This window comes from Trachypithecus francoisi, unplaced genomic scaffold (genome assembly GCF_009764315.1).
Source record: "Trachypithecus francoisi isolate TF-2019V2 unplaced genomic scaffold, Tfra_2.0 Lachesis_group1, whole genome shotgun sequence".
In the NCBI taxonomy this organism is placed as follows: domain Eukaryota; kingdom Metazoa; phylum Chordata; class Mammalia; order Primates; family Cercopithecidae; genus Trachypithecus; species Trachypithecus francoisi.
The window spans coordinates 143124990-143143380 of NW_022681454.1; the positions used below are offsets into that span (position 1 = coordinate 143124990).

Consider the following 18391-nt stretch of genomic DNA (forward strand, 5'->3'; position numbering starts at 1 on the left):
AATATATGAGCTGGTATACACAAAGTGCTTACAAGAGTACCTAGCACAAAGAAACCACTATCTAAGTGTTTGTTATTACTACTAGTAGTAGTTAGTGTAGTAGTCTTTGTTATATTGAAGGTTTATCATGATACATACTGGTGCAGATTTAAACTTACCCTGCTTGGGACCCGCAAACTTCTTCAATCTAAGGATTCATGTTCTAGTAATTCTGAAAATGTGTCTGCCATTTTCCCTCTGGAACTCTTGTCTGGAACTATTTTTAACATTAATTTCTGGATTTGAGTTTCTAATCTGATGAAAACAGCATAAATCCATACTCAATAACCACCTATAGCACAGATGTGGAGTTTCCATTTTTCCCCCAAGAAACTTATTTTCTCCCATTCAAAGTCCCAGACTAAGATGACACTATCGCTTATCTTGGCCAATGATTAGAGTTTTTCTAGTAGTGCTTTCCCTGAGAGGGCACCTTTCAGGTTCCCAGGTTTATTGAGTGGTCTCAGTTCCAGCTAACTACCCAAGGCTACATTTCATATACCTGCATGTATACTTCACACCCAACTATGAAAGCCTACCACATGCTTATATGTGCAATTTGGGCACTTGATAATTGTCTTTTTGACATAAATTCCTAAAAATGGAACTGATTCAAAAAGAGCAAGCTGAACAGCAAAGCGGTTATCTTGTGAAATCTGGAGTTATTAAGACGTCAAGTTTAAATCTTGACTTTACCACTTAATAGCTGCTATTACCCTGGGGGAAGAAAATCCAAACTCTTTGAGTCCTAGTTTTCACAGTTCTAATATAGGAGTGAGAATAATTATTGTGAGGAAAGAATACAGTACATGCAAAGTGTGCAGCACAGCACCAAGTCCATGATGGCTTTGATAAATGTTACTATTATTGCTGCTGTTATTCTAAGTGTTTTCAATTTTTATCCATATTGCTAAATTACCAAATAGAATGACTATTCCTATTTACACACCCACCAACAGTGTGCTTTTGTTTTTTTGTTTTGTTTTGAGACATGATCTTGCTATGTCTCCCAGGCTGGTGTGCAGTGGCATGCCTCCACCACCTGGGCTCAAGTGATCCTCCCACGTCAGCCTCCTGACTAACTGGGGTGATGGGAGCACCACCATACCTGGCTAATTTTGTTTTTAATTTTTTTGTAAAGACAGAGTCTCCCTGGGTTTCCTAGGCTGGTCTCAAACTCCTGGGCTCCAGCAATCCAATTGCCTCGGCCACCCAAAGTGCTGAGATTACAGGCGTGAGCCACTACACTTGACCAACAGTATGAATTTCTATGTCTTCCATTCTTGCCAACAATAGGTCTTGTGACTCTTGTTGAACTTTGTTAATTTTATACATGGAAAATATTTTTATTTGCACTGATATGATTACCGGTACAGTTGTACATCTTTTCATAGGTTTGCTGCTCATTTATTTGTGTGTGTGTGTGTGTGTGTGTGTGTGTGTGTCTATGTGTGGCCAGTTTAAAATCTTTGTTCATTTTTCTATGGGTATATATGTTTCCTCTTGATCTGTAAAAGTTGTTCATATATTAAAGATAAAAACATCCTCACCTATATGTTGCTTCTTTTAAAAAAATCTTTACTTTTGGTAGAGACAGGTTCTTGCTATGTGACTCAGGCTGGTCTTGAACTCCTGGCCTCAAGCAATCCTCTTGCCTCGGCTTCCCAAAGTGGTGGGGTTACAGGTGTGAGCCACCACACCTGGCTTATATGCTGCTTCTTTGTTACATGAACTTTGGATATAAAAGCACCTCCCTGATATTTCACTGTAAAAATAAACTAAAGATGTAGTCTTTACTGATAAACATTGCAGTGGTTTTGGTTAATGACAGTTGTTTTTGTGCATTTCATGTGAAAACAGCATAGGAATTATCTTTCTAGGTCAGGTCCCATCTTGCCTAACCAGTACAAAATTCTGTTACTAACGAGTGACCTGGAGAACATGATAAGAAAATAAGAAATCATGTTTATCAGAATAATACTTACAATCAATTAGGATCTGCTCAGTTTACAGGAAGATTTACTATAGCTTAGTCTCTCACCAGTTATGAAATAAATTCATCCAAAGCCTTTTAAAATCAGTTTTTTTGCCTCTGTTTAGTGGTTCTACTTATATTTTAAGAAAGTTTCCAGAATCCTCCTTCAACTTGCTGTTTTCCAGATCTACCATCTTGGTCCATATTCACCTTATCCATGCCATTCATGATTTGATAGATTTTTACTTTCTAGGCCAAAGAGTCCTAATCTTTCACTTTGTCCTAATATGTCAATTCCTCCTCACTCCCTCCTACTTCTCTGATCATTTTATAATAAATTGGTACCACAATAATGAAATTTACTGAGAAAACCAGATTTTCAGATGCTGCCATAACTAATGAAGTCAGAGAAATGATGAAAAGGGCTTTAATGAGGTTTGAATACAGTTGGAATATTACAGATAGAAAATCAATTTGGAAAAGGCTGTCAGCTTCATCCATGAAGAAAAAATTATTTAAACACACACATCTAAAGGACAGGAGTAACTGTGAAGGCAATGAAGAACTGAGAATTAGTTTATAATTGAGAAAAACTCATTCTTTTTTATCTATCTATCTGCCTCTCTGTCTACCATATATAATATTTTGTTATGATTAAAAGTCTCACTGGGTAGATATACAAATATCTTGGATATTCAAATTCTGGAAGGTCTAGTAAATAATTAAGCATTTAATTATTTTAACTAAGTCTTAATGCTATATAATCTTGGAGGCAGAAGGAAGAGGCTTTTTTTGGCTCCTTTGCAATACCACTTACAAGATGATGCATAATTTTGCTCATCCCATAGAATGCATTTTATATTCTTCAAGAGAAAAACTGAATTTGTGGATCCAAGACTAGCAGATATTTTAAAGAAAAAAAGGATATCTTTTCCATAAAGCCATTTTTGACAAGTACTGTGAAGCAACCTGCACAGCAAAGGGAGATTACTGTTTAAATAGATTATATCAGATCATAGAAAAATTGGGAGCTGTATTTCTCTTAAAGTAACTTATAAGATCTGGAAAACTGCTTTCGGTCTGGGTTAGCTAAGCATTCAGTAGATTCTCAGTTCTTTATCATTGAAAATTAAATAAAAGCTACAGCCTTCCTTTCTAAAACAAAACAAACAAAATAAAAAACCAAGAAAACCCATATACAATTATAGAATTTTATAGAATTCTGAATGTAAGTTTCTATAAGTTATTGGGATCTCAGGTCCCTAGGCTAAGAAACTCTTGACTCTAGAGCAATTTTGGTTATATTTTTGTGTTTTTTAAAATTTTGCTTTTAAGCCCATCACTGAATGTCTAATATATAAACTAATCTCCTGTTTCTACCTTAGCTACTCCATCTATTTATTTTGGAGCATAGAAGACTGAAAGTTCCATGTCCTCATCTATAAGCTCTTCATTGGTACTTTGCATGGGAAAGCCTTGCCATGTCCTGAAAGCTGATCTCCACTCTCTGCTATGGATAACTCAAATGGAGCATCCTGTTTAATTACATTGGAGACCTAAGGATTTGCCAGAACATTCTTGCCAATTTGACATATAAGAAGCCAACCACCACCCATCTGCTCAATGCCTAGTTCCTAGGATACTTCCTTAAGAGTTTACTGTGTGTGGCCAGGCGCAGTGACTCACACCTGTGATCCCAGCACTTGAGGAGGTGGAGGCGGTAGGATCACCTAAGGTCAGGAGTTAGAGACCAGCCTGGCCAACATGGGGAAACCCTGTCTCTACTAAAAATACAAAAATTAGCTGGGCGTAGTGGTGGGCACCTGTAATCCCAGCTACTCGGCAGGCTGAGGCTACTCGGGAGAATCGCTTGAATCAGGGAGGTGGAGGTTGCAGTGAGCTGAGATCACACCACTACACTCCAGCCTGGGCAACAGAGAGAGACTACATCTCAAAAAACAAAACAAAAACAAAAACAAACAAACAAAAAAAAAGTGTTTACTGTGTGATTCTGTTCTCCAATATATAAACCTGACTCATTTTGGTGATGGGCTCTTTCCTACCCCTCACTTTATCTTTTCAGTGTCCCAGGATATCTCATTGTACACAGAAGTCAGGCTATGACAAGTGAGGCTGAAAGTATACCTGAGAAAAGTCAACTTTCCAACTCTAATCCTGTTTCACAATATTTAAGCAGTTTTATTGAGGTATAATTGATATACAAATAACTGCATACATTTAGTGCATATAATTTGATGAGTTTGAACATTGAAAACACCCATGATACCATCACCACGATCAAGTTAACAGACACATGCAATATTTCTCAGTGTTTCCTTGTATCCCATTGTTGCTTTTTGTAGTAAGAACATGTAACATGAGATCTACGCTCTTTACAAATTCTGAAGTACACAATACTGTATTGTCAAGCATAGGCATTATATTGTACAAAATATTTCTAGAAATTTAGCAGATAATTAAAACTTTATATACACTGAACAACCATTTCCTCCACACTCCAGAAGTTTCATTGTTAAAAGGAGAAAAGGTGACTTCTGAGGGTAACAGATACATATTTTTCAAATCCAAATACAGCATATTCTAAAATCAAAGATAATCTTTAAACAAACAGCTACTGTGCCAGACTATTAACTGCCTACTTTGTAGCCATTCCCACCCTCTTATATGTTAACAGAACCCTGTTTTCTTTGGGACAACAATATGCCCAATCTAGGATATAACTCATTATTAGTATTGTTAGTCTAAACCAGTCACATTTCCAAGTAATATGTGTCTCAAATACATGACAGATAGCTGAGATATTGATTCCCTTAACTCTCAGGGCAGAAAGACTGGGCCTAGATTAGCAGAAGCATTCTGTTCACCCTCAGGATGTACAACAAATGTTGTCATTTCCTACACGTGTCATAAAGGGAAAAACATCAGTCAGAAAGCATGGTTCTAAGCCAAATTCTGTTTCCTTTGATAGAGACTCAATTTATCTCCTCTCCTTACAGCTAGCAGTAATTCAGTTCTGGCCAATGCAATATTAGGGAAAGTCAGCTGAGAGCCTCCTGGAAATGCTTGTTCTAACATACAAAAGGACAGAAATAAGAGGATAGCATATTAGCAGTGCCTTTTCCCTTTCTTCCTACCTCGAACAAAAATACAATGCCTAAAACCTCAACAGCCATCTCACTACCATGAAGTAACAAAGCATGAGGATAAAAGACCAATAACTAGCCAGACACAGTGGCTCATTGCTGTGATCTTAGCACTTTGGGAGGATGAGGCAGACAGACTGCCTGAGCTCCGGAGTTTGAGACCACCCTGGGGGCAACATGGTGAAACTCCATCTCTACTAAAATACAAAAAATTAGCTGGGCATAGTGGTGCACACATGTAGTCCCAGCTACTTGGGAGGCTGAGACATGAGAACTGCTTGAACCCTGGAGGTGGAGGTTGTAGCCCGAGTGACAGAGCAAGACTCTGTCTCAAAAACAACAACAACAAAAAAAAACAAACCAGACCAACAGCTAAGAATAATGGAGCAGAGAGATGGAAAGAGCTTGTCACTTTATATTGTTGAACATCAGACTCAAGGTCAACAGCTGACTACTTCGAAAATGGGAAGTAGACAATTGTTGATCTTGGGCCTGATGTTCAACAATATAAAGTTGACTGATGCACATTAATGAAGGGAATACTTTAAGTCATTTTTTCTCTGAAGCGTCCTATAATTCTCAGTTTTGTAGGAATATCAACCCTCTTGTTCTTCCCAGATTATCTAATGCTTTATTATCTATTAATATCTACACAACTTTAAGTCTTAGTGGGGTGACATCAGCTTTAATGTTAATCATTTCTATTGCATTCTTCATGGCTCAAAATTTCAGCCTCCTAGAAATTTCAACATATTATGGTAGTACTGGTTGTTAATCCGGCAGCTAAGTGGGAATTCCAAGAGGCACAATAAATTCACATATTCAAGGGTTATGGTGATTAAAAAACAAAAACTCTGAACCGAAAATGTGGGAACAAATATATTTCAGATATTCTGAAAGATAATTTAACTTTTATTGCAATATATAGGAAACATAGAAAGAGAAATTTTTTAATGGATATGTACAGGCAAAGGCTTGGGAATATTTAGGTACTCTCAAGCTATCTATAAATATAGAAGTCAAAAACATCAACCAGTGTTTCTCAGTAAATAAAAAGCACACTCCAAAAAAAAAAAAAAATGCAACTTTGGAAATCTCTTCTAAAAAGTAAGTGCAATAACACTTTTGCTTCCAAATTAAAAAAAAAAAATGCTATTTAATATGACACATTAAAAAAAAGCCAGACTGTCAAACTCAAAAAAATACGTATTGTATGATTCAATGTATAGGGTGTTCTGGAAAAGGCAAAACTAAAGGGATAAAAAAACAGATCAGTGGTTGCCAAGGGCTGGGAGGGAGGGGAAGGGCTGGGAGGGAGGGGGGCAGAGTCATTGCCTACAAAAGGGCACAGGAAAACTTTGGAGGTGATGGAATGTTGTACATCTTGATTATAGTGATCGTTATATATTAAACAATTATCAAAACTTACAGAACTGTATACTAAAAAAGGGCAAATTTTACTCTAGGTAAATTATACCTTAATTTTAAAATGGGGGAATAGCACATCTGTGAACTGATAAGAAACAAATTATTTTATGCTGGGTTAAGCCATGCTGTGGTAACTAACCAAGAACCTGAGAAACAGAGCTGTTGTCCTATATATTATGTAAATTTTTAAGCTATAAATATGTATGGTAGAACTAATGTTGTGTTGGATAGTTATATGTGTTCAAGACTTTTAATGGTATCAATTTCATAACTGAGTTAGACAGCAAATTATTAGGCTTCAAATCCAAATACAGCATATTCTAAAATCAAAGATAATCTTCAAACAAAGAGCTACTGTGCCGGACTGTCAAATGCCTGCTTTATAGCCATTCCCACCCTCTTATATGTTAACAGAACCTTGTTTTCTTTGGGACAACAAAATGCCCAATCTAGGATATGACTCACTGTTAGTCTAGTTAGTCTAAACCAGTCACATTTCCAAGTAATAAGTGCCTCAAATACATGACAGATAGCCGAGATATTAAGGATCACAAAAAGTTATATTCTTTGCTGTGGAAATAAGCAATTAATCTTAACATTTCATAGCATAATTGTGCCTTCCAATGGGAAGGAGACAAACATGATATATTCAATAATGATAAATTGCAGATGTTAACAGTTCACTTAGCTTTTAAGGCCATTTAATAGTTACAGAGTATCTCTCACACATCATATCATCTGATTCTCACCAACTGGTTATAGCATCTGATTCTAACCAACAAGGTTAGAAAGGTAAGGTATCTCACGCCTGTAATCCCAGCACTTTGGGAGGCCGAGATGGGCGGATCACGAGGTCAGGAGATCGAGACCATCATGGCTAATGTGGTGAAACCCCGTCTCTACCAAAAACAAAACAAAACAAAACAAAAGAAGAAAGGTAAGGTATCACTATTTTTCTATAGATGAGAAATACAGATGAGAAAATAGAGACCCAATAAGTTAGATGATTTGTCTACAATCCTAACATTAGTATTAATAGAGAGTCAGGAAATAAACTAAGATATTCTGATCCCAAATCTAATAATTTTCTCTCTATATCAGTCTGTCAATTAAAGGCAATATATCTCAAAACTCTTCCCCAAATCTCAAACTACAAAGCCAACTAAAGCTGACAAAAAGTCTATATGAATACTCAAATGCAGCTCTACACCTTTTAAAATGGTCCTATTAAATTAAAATGAGAATACAGCACAGGCAGGATTTTAGGCAAGGAAAGCTACTGCTCTAATAAAAAGGAAAGTAGACACACATAGACTTCCCACAGTCAGCCAGGCCCACTGTTTTAAATTTAATATCACAAAGATCCCTAAGAATAGGTATTATTATTATCCTCATTTTACATTTAGAGAAATTTGGATCAAGGATAATAAGCTGTCCAAAGTTACCTAGTTTATCAAGGATGGATAAACTAGCATTCATCCAAGGATGGATTATAATCCAAGTCTGTTGGATTCTGAAGCCCTTTGTCCTAAGAGCCAAAAGAAAAATATTTTAAACCTACACACTTGTACATTGAGTCAAAATTTCAGTAGTTCCATAATATTGAATCTTAATGAAGGTTGTTTTAGAAGATCTTTTAAGGCAGAGCTTGTTCATAGATTCTTCACCTTTCTTTATGTATTTATTTTGAGACGGAGTCTTGCTCTGTTGCCTAGGCTGGAGTGCAATGGCATGATCTCAGCTCACTGCAACCTCTACCACTCCAGTTCAAGCGATTCTTCTGCCTCAGCGTCCCGTGTAACTGGAATTGCATACGTGAGCTACCACGCATGGCTAATTTTTGTTTTTTTTTCTTTTTAGTAGAGATGGGGTTTCACCATTTTGGCCAGGTTGGTCTCGAACTCTTGACTCAGATGATTCACCTGGCCTGACCTCCCAAAGTACTGGGATTACAGGTGTGAGCCACCTTGCCCGGCCTTCTTCACCTTTAAAACGAGGATTGCTTCTGTCTTCCTTTTAAATATGCGTCAAACTTCCTTAGGTGTCTTGAAGTGATCTGAGTTCCCCAAAAGCAGGTATTTTTATACCCATATCAACCTTTATAGACCACCGTGGTGCCCTATAGCAAGGTCAACCAGACCATGAGACGGAAAAGAAAATGAGCCAAATAAGATATGAAATAATTTCAGGAATTGTGACATTTCCCTTAAAATAAGACTCTGCTTTAAAATTCCATATTAAATATTTTTAAATATCTGTTTTGTCTTTAAATAAAACACTCATGACTTTTGAATTATAAGACAGAAAGAATGGCTTATTTTTTGAAATCTTCTAACCCAGCACAGAGTAATGCACATATAGGCACTTGAAAAATATTTCATGGTGAGGGTGATAGTAATGATCATTAGGTAGTTACTCTCACATTCATTTGTCTTTAGTGGTTTTCATTATATTAAAAGTGAAGAAGAAAAATAATTTTTAATTTCTCTTGTTTTACACTGTCACTGAAGTCTATAGGTAATCTGTTTCTAGGTGTACTTTTTAAAATATAGAGATGTAAGTCATGCACTTGCTGGAATAAAACTTACAGAATGAAGTTCATTTTGCTTGTCAAGTGCAGATAAAAGGAAGAAGGGAAATAACAGTTTAAATATAAAAGGCACCTTTTCCTTAACTCCTCAACTATTTCACACAATAAAATGAATAATTTAACTACCTGAAACTTCATATGTGCAGAACACTGCATGCAGACCAGTGGCATTTTCACTTCGAATTTGTATAGTCTTTAGTCAATACACTTCATCTGCATTTCTAACACCTGCTTCGGTCAGCTGTGAAGTACGCTGTTATCTCTACAGTGGTCTTTTATCTTTACTCTGTCCATCTAGCCAAAAAAAAAATTACGTGATAGAATATAATTACTTGGCCTAAAAGATATGGGGAGTAATTCACATGATTTTCTCAAAGGCATTTTCCTTTATCTTATCAAGAGATAATTTTAAAACAAATTACTAATTAATGTTCTCATTCTTTATAGCATACACCTCCTTCAAACATTAGCATTAATTGTATATAGCAGAAATAACAACATCTACTTGCTCAGCAATGAGTGTCTGTTTTGGGTGCAAAGAAAGAAAGCCATTAACTGTAATGACTGATAACATTTATAAAGCATACAAATATGCCTACTGAGCTTGTTATTGTTATATTGCTTGTTATTAAAATGATATTTTTCTAGCTTAGCCTGCCTAACACGACCTAAGTTAAATTTTATGCATATCAACATAAACAGCCAATTCTTGACTTCAGCTAATCTGTCAATGACTCACATTTTTATATGGAGGATTTAAGCAAAGGATTAATATATTTTTAAGGGTTTATACATTTTTTTATCTGTGTTACACAATTTTATATGGATGATTTAAGCAAAACATTTAAAGGCTGAGTTCTCTGATACGAAAATTATCTTAGAACAGGAGGAGAAATGGGGAGCAGTTGGGGGAGAAGAACTAGAATAAAACTGAACTATCTCTTGTTCTTACTCTCTGCTTATTTCCTGAATAGCACTTAATTATAATGTAATTATTCTATCTGTTGTCTGTTTCCCTCTCTGAATGGAAATTTCATTTGGGAAAGGATCATATCTGGCTGTTCACCACTCCCTTTCCAATGTCTAGCTTAGTTCCAGGCACACAGTAAATACTCAATAAATATTTCTTATACAAACAAACTTTTTAAAATTTCAACCATATTGAATTAGAAGAGATTCTGAAGGACTTCCTAAACTTCTCTATTCCTTTAAAAACTTAATTTATCCTTTAAAAATTGATATATATGGAAAAAAATATATATGGAAAACCTTCATTTATCTAGGATCACGGTAGAATAATACATAAGCTGCTTTTCTAAATAAGCTTATTTTCTCAGATAGCCAAAGATGACCCCTTTAAGATTCTAAGACATTTTAATTCCAATTATTTTCAGTGTGTCATTCAAACACACATTATTATTTACTTCTTTAGCTTTTTTAAAAAAATAGGTTTCACATAATTTAATTATTAATGTCTTATAATCAAAACTGTATATTAAAATGCTTTTACATTCTGTCATATAATATTGTAGTACCTTCAGATACTAATGAGATAGGTAAGGCTGTATGTCCCTAAATCAAAGGGACCTATCAACATTGACTCATATTTAATCATTTTGTTGTCTTCATTCTTGCTATTTTCAGTATTTTACCTTCTAGCTGCTTCTTCGCTACAGGTTCTTACTCCTAATAAGTTTTAATGTACTACTCAGGATGAATTAAAGATTCACTAAATAACTAACCTATAACAGAAATACTATGAAAACATTAAACTGTATCTTTTGCTTTTTTATTCAACTGTAAATATTATCGTTTGCAGACTTTCCATTCAAGCTAAGCCATTAAGCCTGTCACCCAGAGTAGGGTAAACATGGTCTATCACATCAAAGTTGTTATTCAGTTTTGAGAGTCATATAAGGTTTACCTGATGAGTTCCTAGAGGGAAAAGAGTCTTGAAAAAGATTCTCAGTATCCTTGACAGAGAAAGGGATTTTCTAGAGTCCTTAAATCCCTATTACAGATTAAGGGTCAAATCCAGTAGAGCTGAATATCAATCCTGACCATGAAGAAAGAGAAGTTCAGGATATGATCCAAGGGAACTTTTAATGGCCCAGGGAGCAAGCCCACTATGCTTCTGAACTGCAGGAAGAGAAATTCAGAAAGATATGAAAGAAGAGGAGGATGGGGAGGTCAGATACTAGGGTCCCTGCTTGAAAGGGATGGTGAAGTAGAAATGTCCAGAACGTAGAACACTGCGACTAGTCAACAGCTTGCTCAGGTAGAGCCTTGGGGAAGCTGCAAATTCCCAGAAAGCTCACATAGGGCCCTCCTCAACATGACTAGGAAGCAACAGCATTGTGCTGATGAAAGGAGATGTCTAGATAAATAAGCATTAAATAAAACTCCAATAAAGGTGATCCAAACATACCCATGTGCCCCCACGAAAAGACACCAAGTAGGCACTTGAAAAATATGACAACCCAGAACCAAACATAAGGCTTTTCCACGACCCTTCTAGCCCATTTTAAGATTCCACCAGGGGCTGACATCGAGTTCACTAGTGTTCAGAGCTCACTTAGATGCCGGGCACTGTGGTTCACACCTGTAATCCCAGCACTTTGGGAAGCCAAGGCAAGAGGATCACCTGAGGTCAGGAGTTCGAGACTAGCCTGGCCAACATGGTGAAACCCTGTCTCTACTAAAAATACAAAAATTATCCAGGTGTGGTGGTACACGTCTGTAATCCCAGTTACTCAGGAGGCTAAGCCAGAGAACCACTTGAACCCAGGAGACAGAGGTTGCAGTGAGCTGAGGTTATACCACTGCACACCAGACTGGGTGAAAAAGTGAGACTCCATCAAAAAAAAAAAAAAAAAAAAAAGAAAAAGAAAAAGAAAAAAAACCCACAATAACTCACTGAGAAAACTGCCTAACAGCTTACACAGACATCTGGTCATGACTTTTATAAAAACCTATACATTACTGAAAGTAAAATACTCAACAGTGGAAGCTGGGCAAAACAAAAGCAAAAGTCAGATGGGGGAGCAGAAACCTCCTTAAAAATCTTAATTTAATAGTCCCAGAATTAATATTCTCATTCCTAATGCAAATAAGACACAGTGAACTATTGAGAAAACAATAGAAAAAAATTAAGCAATTTCTAAAGAGAAGGATAGCTTAATAATTCAATGGATATTCAAATTTTTGGACTACTTCCAGGAAATAAAAAGCTAAACTTTATGAAGAGGTAAACAGAGGGAAAATCTCATTTATATGGATTAGCTTGAGAAAAAAAGAATGTGAGTCAGGACTGAGTACCGAAAAGTTCAAATTATGGAACATTTTAAGAGAAAGAAACATTTACTACTTTCTGTAACTTGAACTAACCTCTGGTTGAAAATGGAATTCTTTCAGCTACATGACATAATGGAAAGTAGACTGTCAAGAAATAGTAGGAACTGGATTCTGGTTGTGATTCTCCTCATTACCAGCTGGATAAGCTTGGACAAACCCCTTGATCTTTCTAAATCTCAAGTTCATCATCTATTAAATGGCAAAAATAATAACAGCTGATATTTATGGAGTATTTACTACCATGTTACATGCTCTGTGAATATTTAACACCATATACTTCATTTAATCCCTACAAACATCCACAAGGTTGACACAGTTGCTATTATATTTTCATCCAGGGAATGGAGGCACAGTAAAGGGATACAAACACAGGCAGTCTGACTCCAGAATCAGTCTCATTGGAAATTCAGTTTCAGCAATACTGTACCTGCTTCACAGGAGAGCTGTGGTCCTTATCTGAGGACCACAATATGTAAAAGTGCTTTGAAAGCTATATGATGCTTTACATATAAGAAATCAATAGTATTTAATGACTAGATTAATTCATTCAAGACTAGCAGAGTTCGTCTGTAATTAAATCAATAAAGTATACTTTCAGTTTATTTCTCAAGTATATTAAAAATATCTACCACAAAATTATTTGCAGTATGAATATGTATGATCAACTTTAATCCTATTCTAACCCAGTTTGAAATATCATAGATTGCGAATTAGTTAGGTACACAGCCACAAAGAGCACTGTACAAATAGTGAGGAAAGCTCCCCAGGCTCTCTCTTGGTCAGAAGCTATTCCTTTTTCAATCCAATTCCAACAAACTGCTTTCCAAGTCTAGAGAAATTTAAAAACATTGGTTGCTCTCCCAGCAATACTATACCTATTCTCAGGTATGTTCAGAACCTAGTCCAGTGTCTGGCATGGAGCAGACACTTGGCTGAATGACTGAGTGAGAATGATTACCTTAGAGCAAGGGAGATGCCAGAAATTAAAGCAAAGACAATCTAACTGAGAAAGCACTGTGGCATAGGAGTCACTCTGTGTGGAGGCAAAAACTCCAAACACTTCAGCATGGTTAGAAGTCAGCATGGTTAGCATGACAGTCATGCCTAGTATGCTTGTCAAGGAGTGATGACCAACTAGGGTCACCAACAAAAGGTTAAACCACAGAGAATTTCAGAAGAGTGAAAAGTATATGATGCACTTTAAAATACTTTTATTTAATATGGTAAAAAATGTTTATAGAGTTGTTTAAAAGAATAAATCCTGAGCTAGCTAGAAAGCATGAACACATTCATTTCTTCACCTGACCATTTGAGAAACTCTGCTAGGATATCAATAAGCCTTGGCCCTTGCTCTCCAAGAACTTACAACCTGGTAATATTCTGGTTATAGAAGACAGGAATCAAAAAAATTTACACAAATAATTATTTAAAGTTCTGATAGGTGCTTTAAAGAAACTGCACTACATACCAGGAGAGTATTCAGAAAGAGAATCTGGTCTTTCTGAACACTCTACTAGAAAAGAACTCAGAACTTAGAAATGTCTTCCTATCTCATTTGGATTTAAAGCCAAAATCTTTTCAATGACCCACAAGGTCCTAACTTTATAATCTGGACCCTTATTACACATCTGAATTCATCTTCATTGCCCTCTCTGTTCTGGCCATTCTCCTACCTCAATACCTTTGTGCTTTGAGTTACCTCTATATGAAACAAACACCATTTCCCCAAATATCCTCATGGCTTGCTCTCTCACCTCCTTCAAACCTCTACTCAAATATTCTTTTATAAATGAGACTGTCACCTAACACCTTTCAATAAAATGCAACCCCTCTAGTTTTATCCCTTTCCTGCTTCATTTCTATATTCTCCATAAGACACACACACACACACACACACACACAAACATAACATTGTAAAAGTGTACATTTTAGTTGTTATATTCCCTCACTAGAATGTAAGCTCCATAAGTGTTTGATACATTTTCATGGCCTCACTATAGAGTAGGGGCTCAGCAAAGTTATTTGTTGAATACATGAACTGGAGAGACTGTAAGCATGCCCTTATGGCAGATTCCTTGTTGGTGAAGAAGATGGCACAGGATGAAGCTCGAGAGACAGGCAAGAAATAGACCACAGAGAATCTTTTAAGCCACATAAAGGACTTTGGTATTTATCTCAAGAAAGTCATTGAAGGACTTTAAGCAGAAAAATGACACGACCAATTTACATATTTCCAGATAATTTTAACTACTATGTGGAGAATAGAATGAAATGGGCTAAAAAGAGATGAGAAAATCAAGAGCAACTCTCATCTCCAGGGTGCACACAAGTTTTGCTGTTTCTTTATGTGAAGGTGTATACACCCTTAACACACGCTGCTGTAAAAACAACTTATTGCTTGCCTATCACAGTAGTATTTGCAAAGTTCCCAATCCAAACTCTCAAAATTTAAATGCTTCTTTCCCAAATCTTTTCCTTCTGAATAAACCTTGAAATAAATATGTACTTTTAGCAAATTCTATTTGCTTTGACAGCAATATATAATATAGTGAAGACTTTAAGCCTGCACAAAACATCTCTATGAACAAGGTCCATAAAGGTTAAGAGTAGCCTAATTTTCTGTGATTCTTTTAGCTACAGATTTGGCTAAGGGCTTGGAGAGCATGGGAAAGAAGATAAGTGAGAAAAACATTGGTGATTTAACCTCTAGTGTTCCCTTAAGGACAAACATTTGTCACCTTGACAGCAAGGTGAAAGGTTTGCAGCAAGCATGCTTATAACAGGACTCTCTCCTCTCTCTCTCCTCCCTGGGGATCTGTGAGTTCTGAACAGACAATATCTGAACAGATGATGATGATGATGATGATGATGATGATGATGATCCACAGAAAAGAACAGGGAAGGAAAAGAGATTGAGACCCCACATAACTCAGAACCTCAAACTGAAACGAAGCTCCAGGGACTGTCACAAAGATTTAGCATTTGCGCTTTTCTTCCTAAGCTTCCACTTAAGGTTGGAGTAATCAATCCTATAAATTATCACAAAACATTCAAACATTGTCCAATATTAACAGCATGGATTCCATTGCTAATAATTACTAGTGTGTTTTAAAGCTGAATTCCTAGGCATATATAGCTCCACTTTTGATACAAATCTCTAGTTTTCAGGGTTTACAATTCTGATGTGAAAGTCAGCTGCAGGCTTAAATCAGACACTAAAACAAGCCTGATGTTTACTCTTCATGAATACATATAACCCAAATTAGCATTAAAATGATGATACCCATGCATCAAAAAGAATAATAGAATCTCTGTTTTAGCCTAAAAGCTACATTGCTTAGAGTATTTTCAAAAGTGAAATAGGAAAAGATATTTTGAAAGCTAAAGAATTTTTTTTAAAAAAAGAATTAAAGTTTTTTATGATCGTTTTCAATTTAGTTTACCTGTGATATGTGAAAAACCAACAGAAAGTGCATTTCCTGCTCTCTCTTACCACTCGATACAACACTTCTGACACCAGATGTGTAGGAGTGTTTCCCCACACACCAAGCAATTCTTCAGCAGACACCAACTGGATGTGCTCTAATTCAATTCAATTCTAACACTCTACACCTGCAGAGAGTGTCAGATCCCAAAGCTGAGGGCTCAATCCCACAAGGCTATCCCCCACTTCAGATGACAACTTCAAGCTCCAGGTTGTGGCCTGTGCTTCTACCTGACCAGCTATAAATCAGGGTTCCCACAACCCCTCCTCAGGTTTGATTAACTTGCTAAAGCTCACAAAACTCAGGAAAAACACTTGTGTTTGCCAGATTATGATAAAGGATATCACAAAGTACACAGATGAAGAGCCAGATGGAAGATATGCATAGAGCAAGGCATGTGGGAAGGGGCACAGAGCTTCCGTGCCCTCTCCAGGGCACACTCCATGCATTTGGCTATCAGTAAGCACTCTGAACCCTGTCCTTTTGGATTTTTATGGAGGCTTCACTATGTAGGCATTATTGATTAAGTCGTTGGCCATTGGTGATCAACTCAACCTTCAGCCCAGGAGGTTGGGAGATGGGATTGAAAGTCCCTACCCTCTAATCAAGCCTTGGTCTTTCTGGTGACAAGCCCAGATCCTCAAACTATCTAGAGGCCAATCGGCCACATTAGCACACAAAAGTCACTCTTTTCATTCTGGAGATTCCAAGGATTTTAGGAGCTTTATACTAAAAAATACATATTTCACAATATCACATTTAACTTAATTTCATTAATTTAATTTTAGGAATCAGTGACATTGATCTATGTGTTCCTTTGATGGATGAAATTTTACCTAGAAACTATTTTACACTTTTATTTTGAAAAATATCTTACATTAAAATCACTATTAAAGGCCAGGTACAGTGGCTCATGCCTGTAATCCCAGCACTTTGGGAGGCTGAAGTTGGCAGATCACATAAGGTCAGGAGGTCAAGACCAGCCTGGCCAACATGGTGAAATCCCATCTCTACTAACAATTAAAAAATTAGCTGGGCATAGTGGCTGGTGCCTGCCATCCCAACTACTCAGGAGGCTGAGGCACGAGAATCGCTTGAGCCCAGGAGGCAGAGGTTAGAGTGAGCTGATAACATGCCACTGCACTCCCGTCGGGGTAACAGAGCAAGACTCCATCTGAAAAAAAAAAAAATCACAAAGCTATCATTCATTTCATTTCAATATCTACCCAATGTCTAATCATTACCGTCTCTAAGTACTGCCAGAGGACTAAAATGATTTTTAATAAGAAAATGAGCTTTTTAACATAATGAATACTAACAAACATAATAAAAAAGTAAGGTTACAAAGTATACCAAAAAATGTATGAGAATGAAGGGGAGTGGCCATATAGAATTGAAGACTGGGACATAGGAAGGATGAGATCAGAAGTTAAGAAGAAAACAAAAGAGAGAGGAGAATTAATGGTCGAACTAAAAGACTCTCTATTCACTTAACATCCACGTGGTGTTCATTCATGAAAAAAAATAGTTCTCTCTACTATATCTACCTCTGGACACCACATCACTAATACATATCAAATGAAATGTTTAGTTATCTCACTCATAATGGTTTTCTCACCTAAATTTCCTGTTTTTGTTCATGATGCATCGCAACAATTAATCTTAAGATCTAGGCCGGGCGCGGTGGCTCAAGCCTGTAATCCCAGCACTTTGGGAGGCCGAGACGGGCGGATCACGAGGTCAGGAGATCGAGACCATCCTGGCTAACACGGTGAAACCCCGTCTCTACTAAAAATACAAAAAAACTAGCCGGGCGAGGTGGCGGGCGCCTGTAGTCCCAGCTACTCGGAGGCTGAGGCAGGAGAATGGCGTAAACCTGGGAGGCGGAGCTTGCAGTGAGCTGAGATCCGGCCACTGCACTCCAGCCCCAGCGACAGAGCGAGACGCCGTCTCAAAAAAAAAAAAAAAAAAAAAAAGATCTTTGAGTCCCCAGTCTCTTTATGTTTCTCAAATTTCCTGGCCTTTTTACCATATAATATTCCAGAAGCTTTCAGGAAAAACTTGGTCAGTATAAGTATGTAGTAAAAAACACCATCATAGTGATGCTTTAAAGACTTACCTATTAGGGATTCATGTTGAAATTACATGATCACCAGAGTTTGCTTCAAAATAATACCTGAGAAGAAGAAAGTGGATGGAAGTGTAGAGGAAAAAAGACTGGGCCGAGTTGACATCTGTAGAAGCTGAGAGATAGGTACACAGGGCTTATTAATATTGTTTGGTCTACTCTGCATACATTTCAAAGTTTCTAATTTTAAAAATGTTGCTGTTGGTTTTTTTTTTAGGGGTCAGAGAT

The 18391-nt window shown here is 36.8% G+C and overlaps 1 protein-coding gene across 3 annotated transcripts in view; it reads right to left on the bottom strand.

Moving 5' to 3' along the window:
• SLC10A7 (solute carrier family 10 member 7) overlaps nucleotides 1-18391 on the bottom strand; it is a 264962-nt gene that overhangs the window by 138426 nt on the left and 108145 nt on the right. Inside the window, exon 6 of one of the 3 annotated variants that reach the window (XM_033215420.1) lies at nucleotides 18185-18211. The exons of the other annotated variants lie outside the window; for them this stretch is intronic. Coding sequence (XP_033071311.1) covers nucleotides 18200-18211 — 12 coding nt within the window. The 3' untranslated portion in view covers nucleotides 18185-18199. Of the gene's footprint in view, nucleotides 1-18184; nucleotides 18212-18391 lie in introns of those variants that run through there. 3 annotated transcript variants of the gene reach the window in all.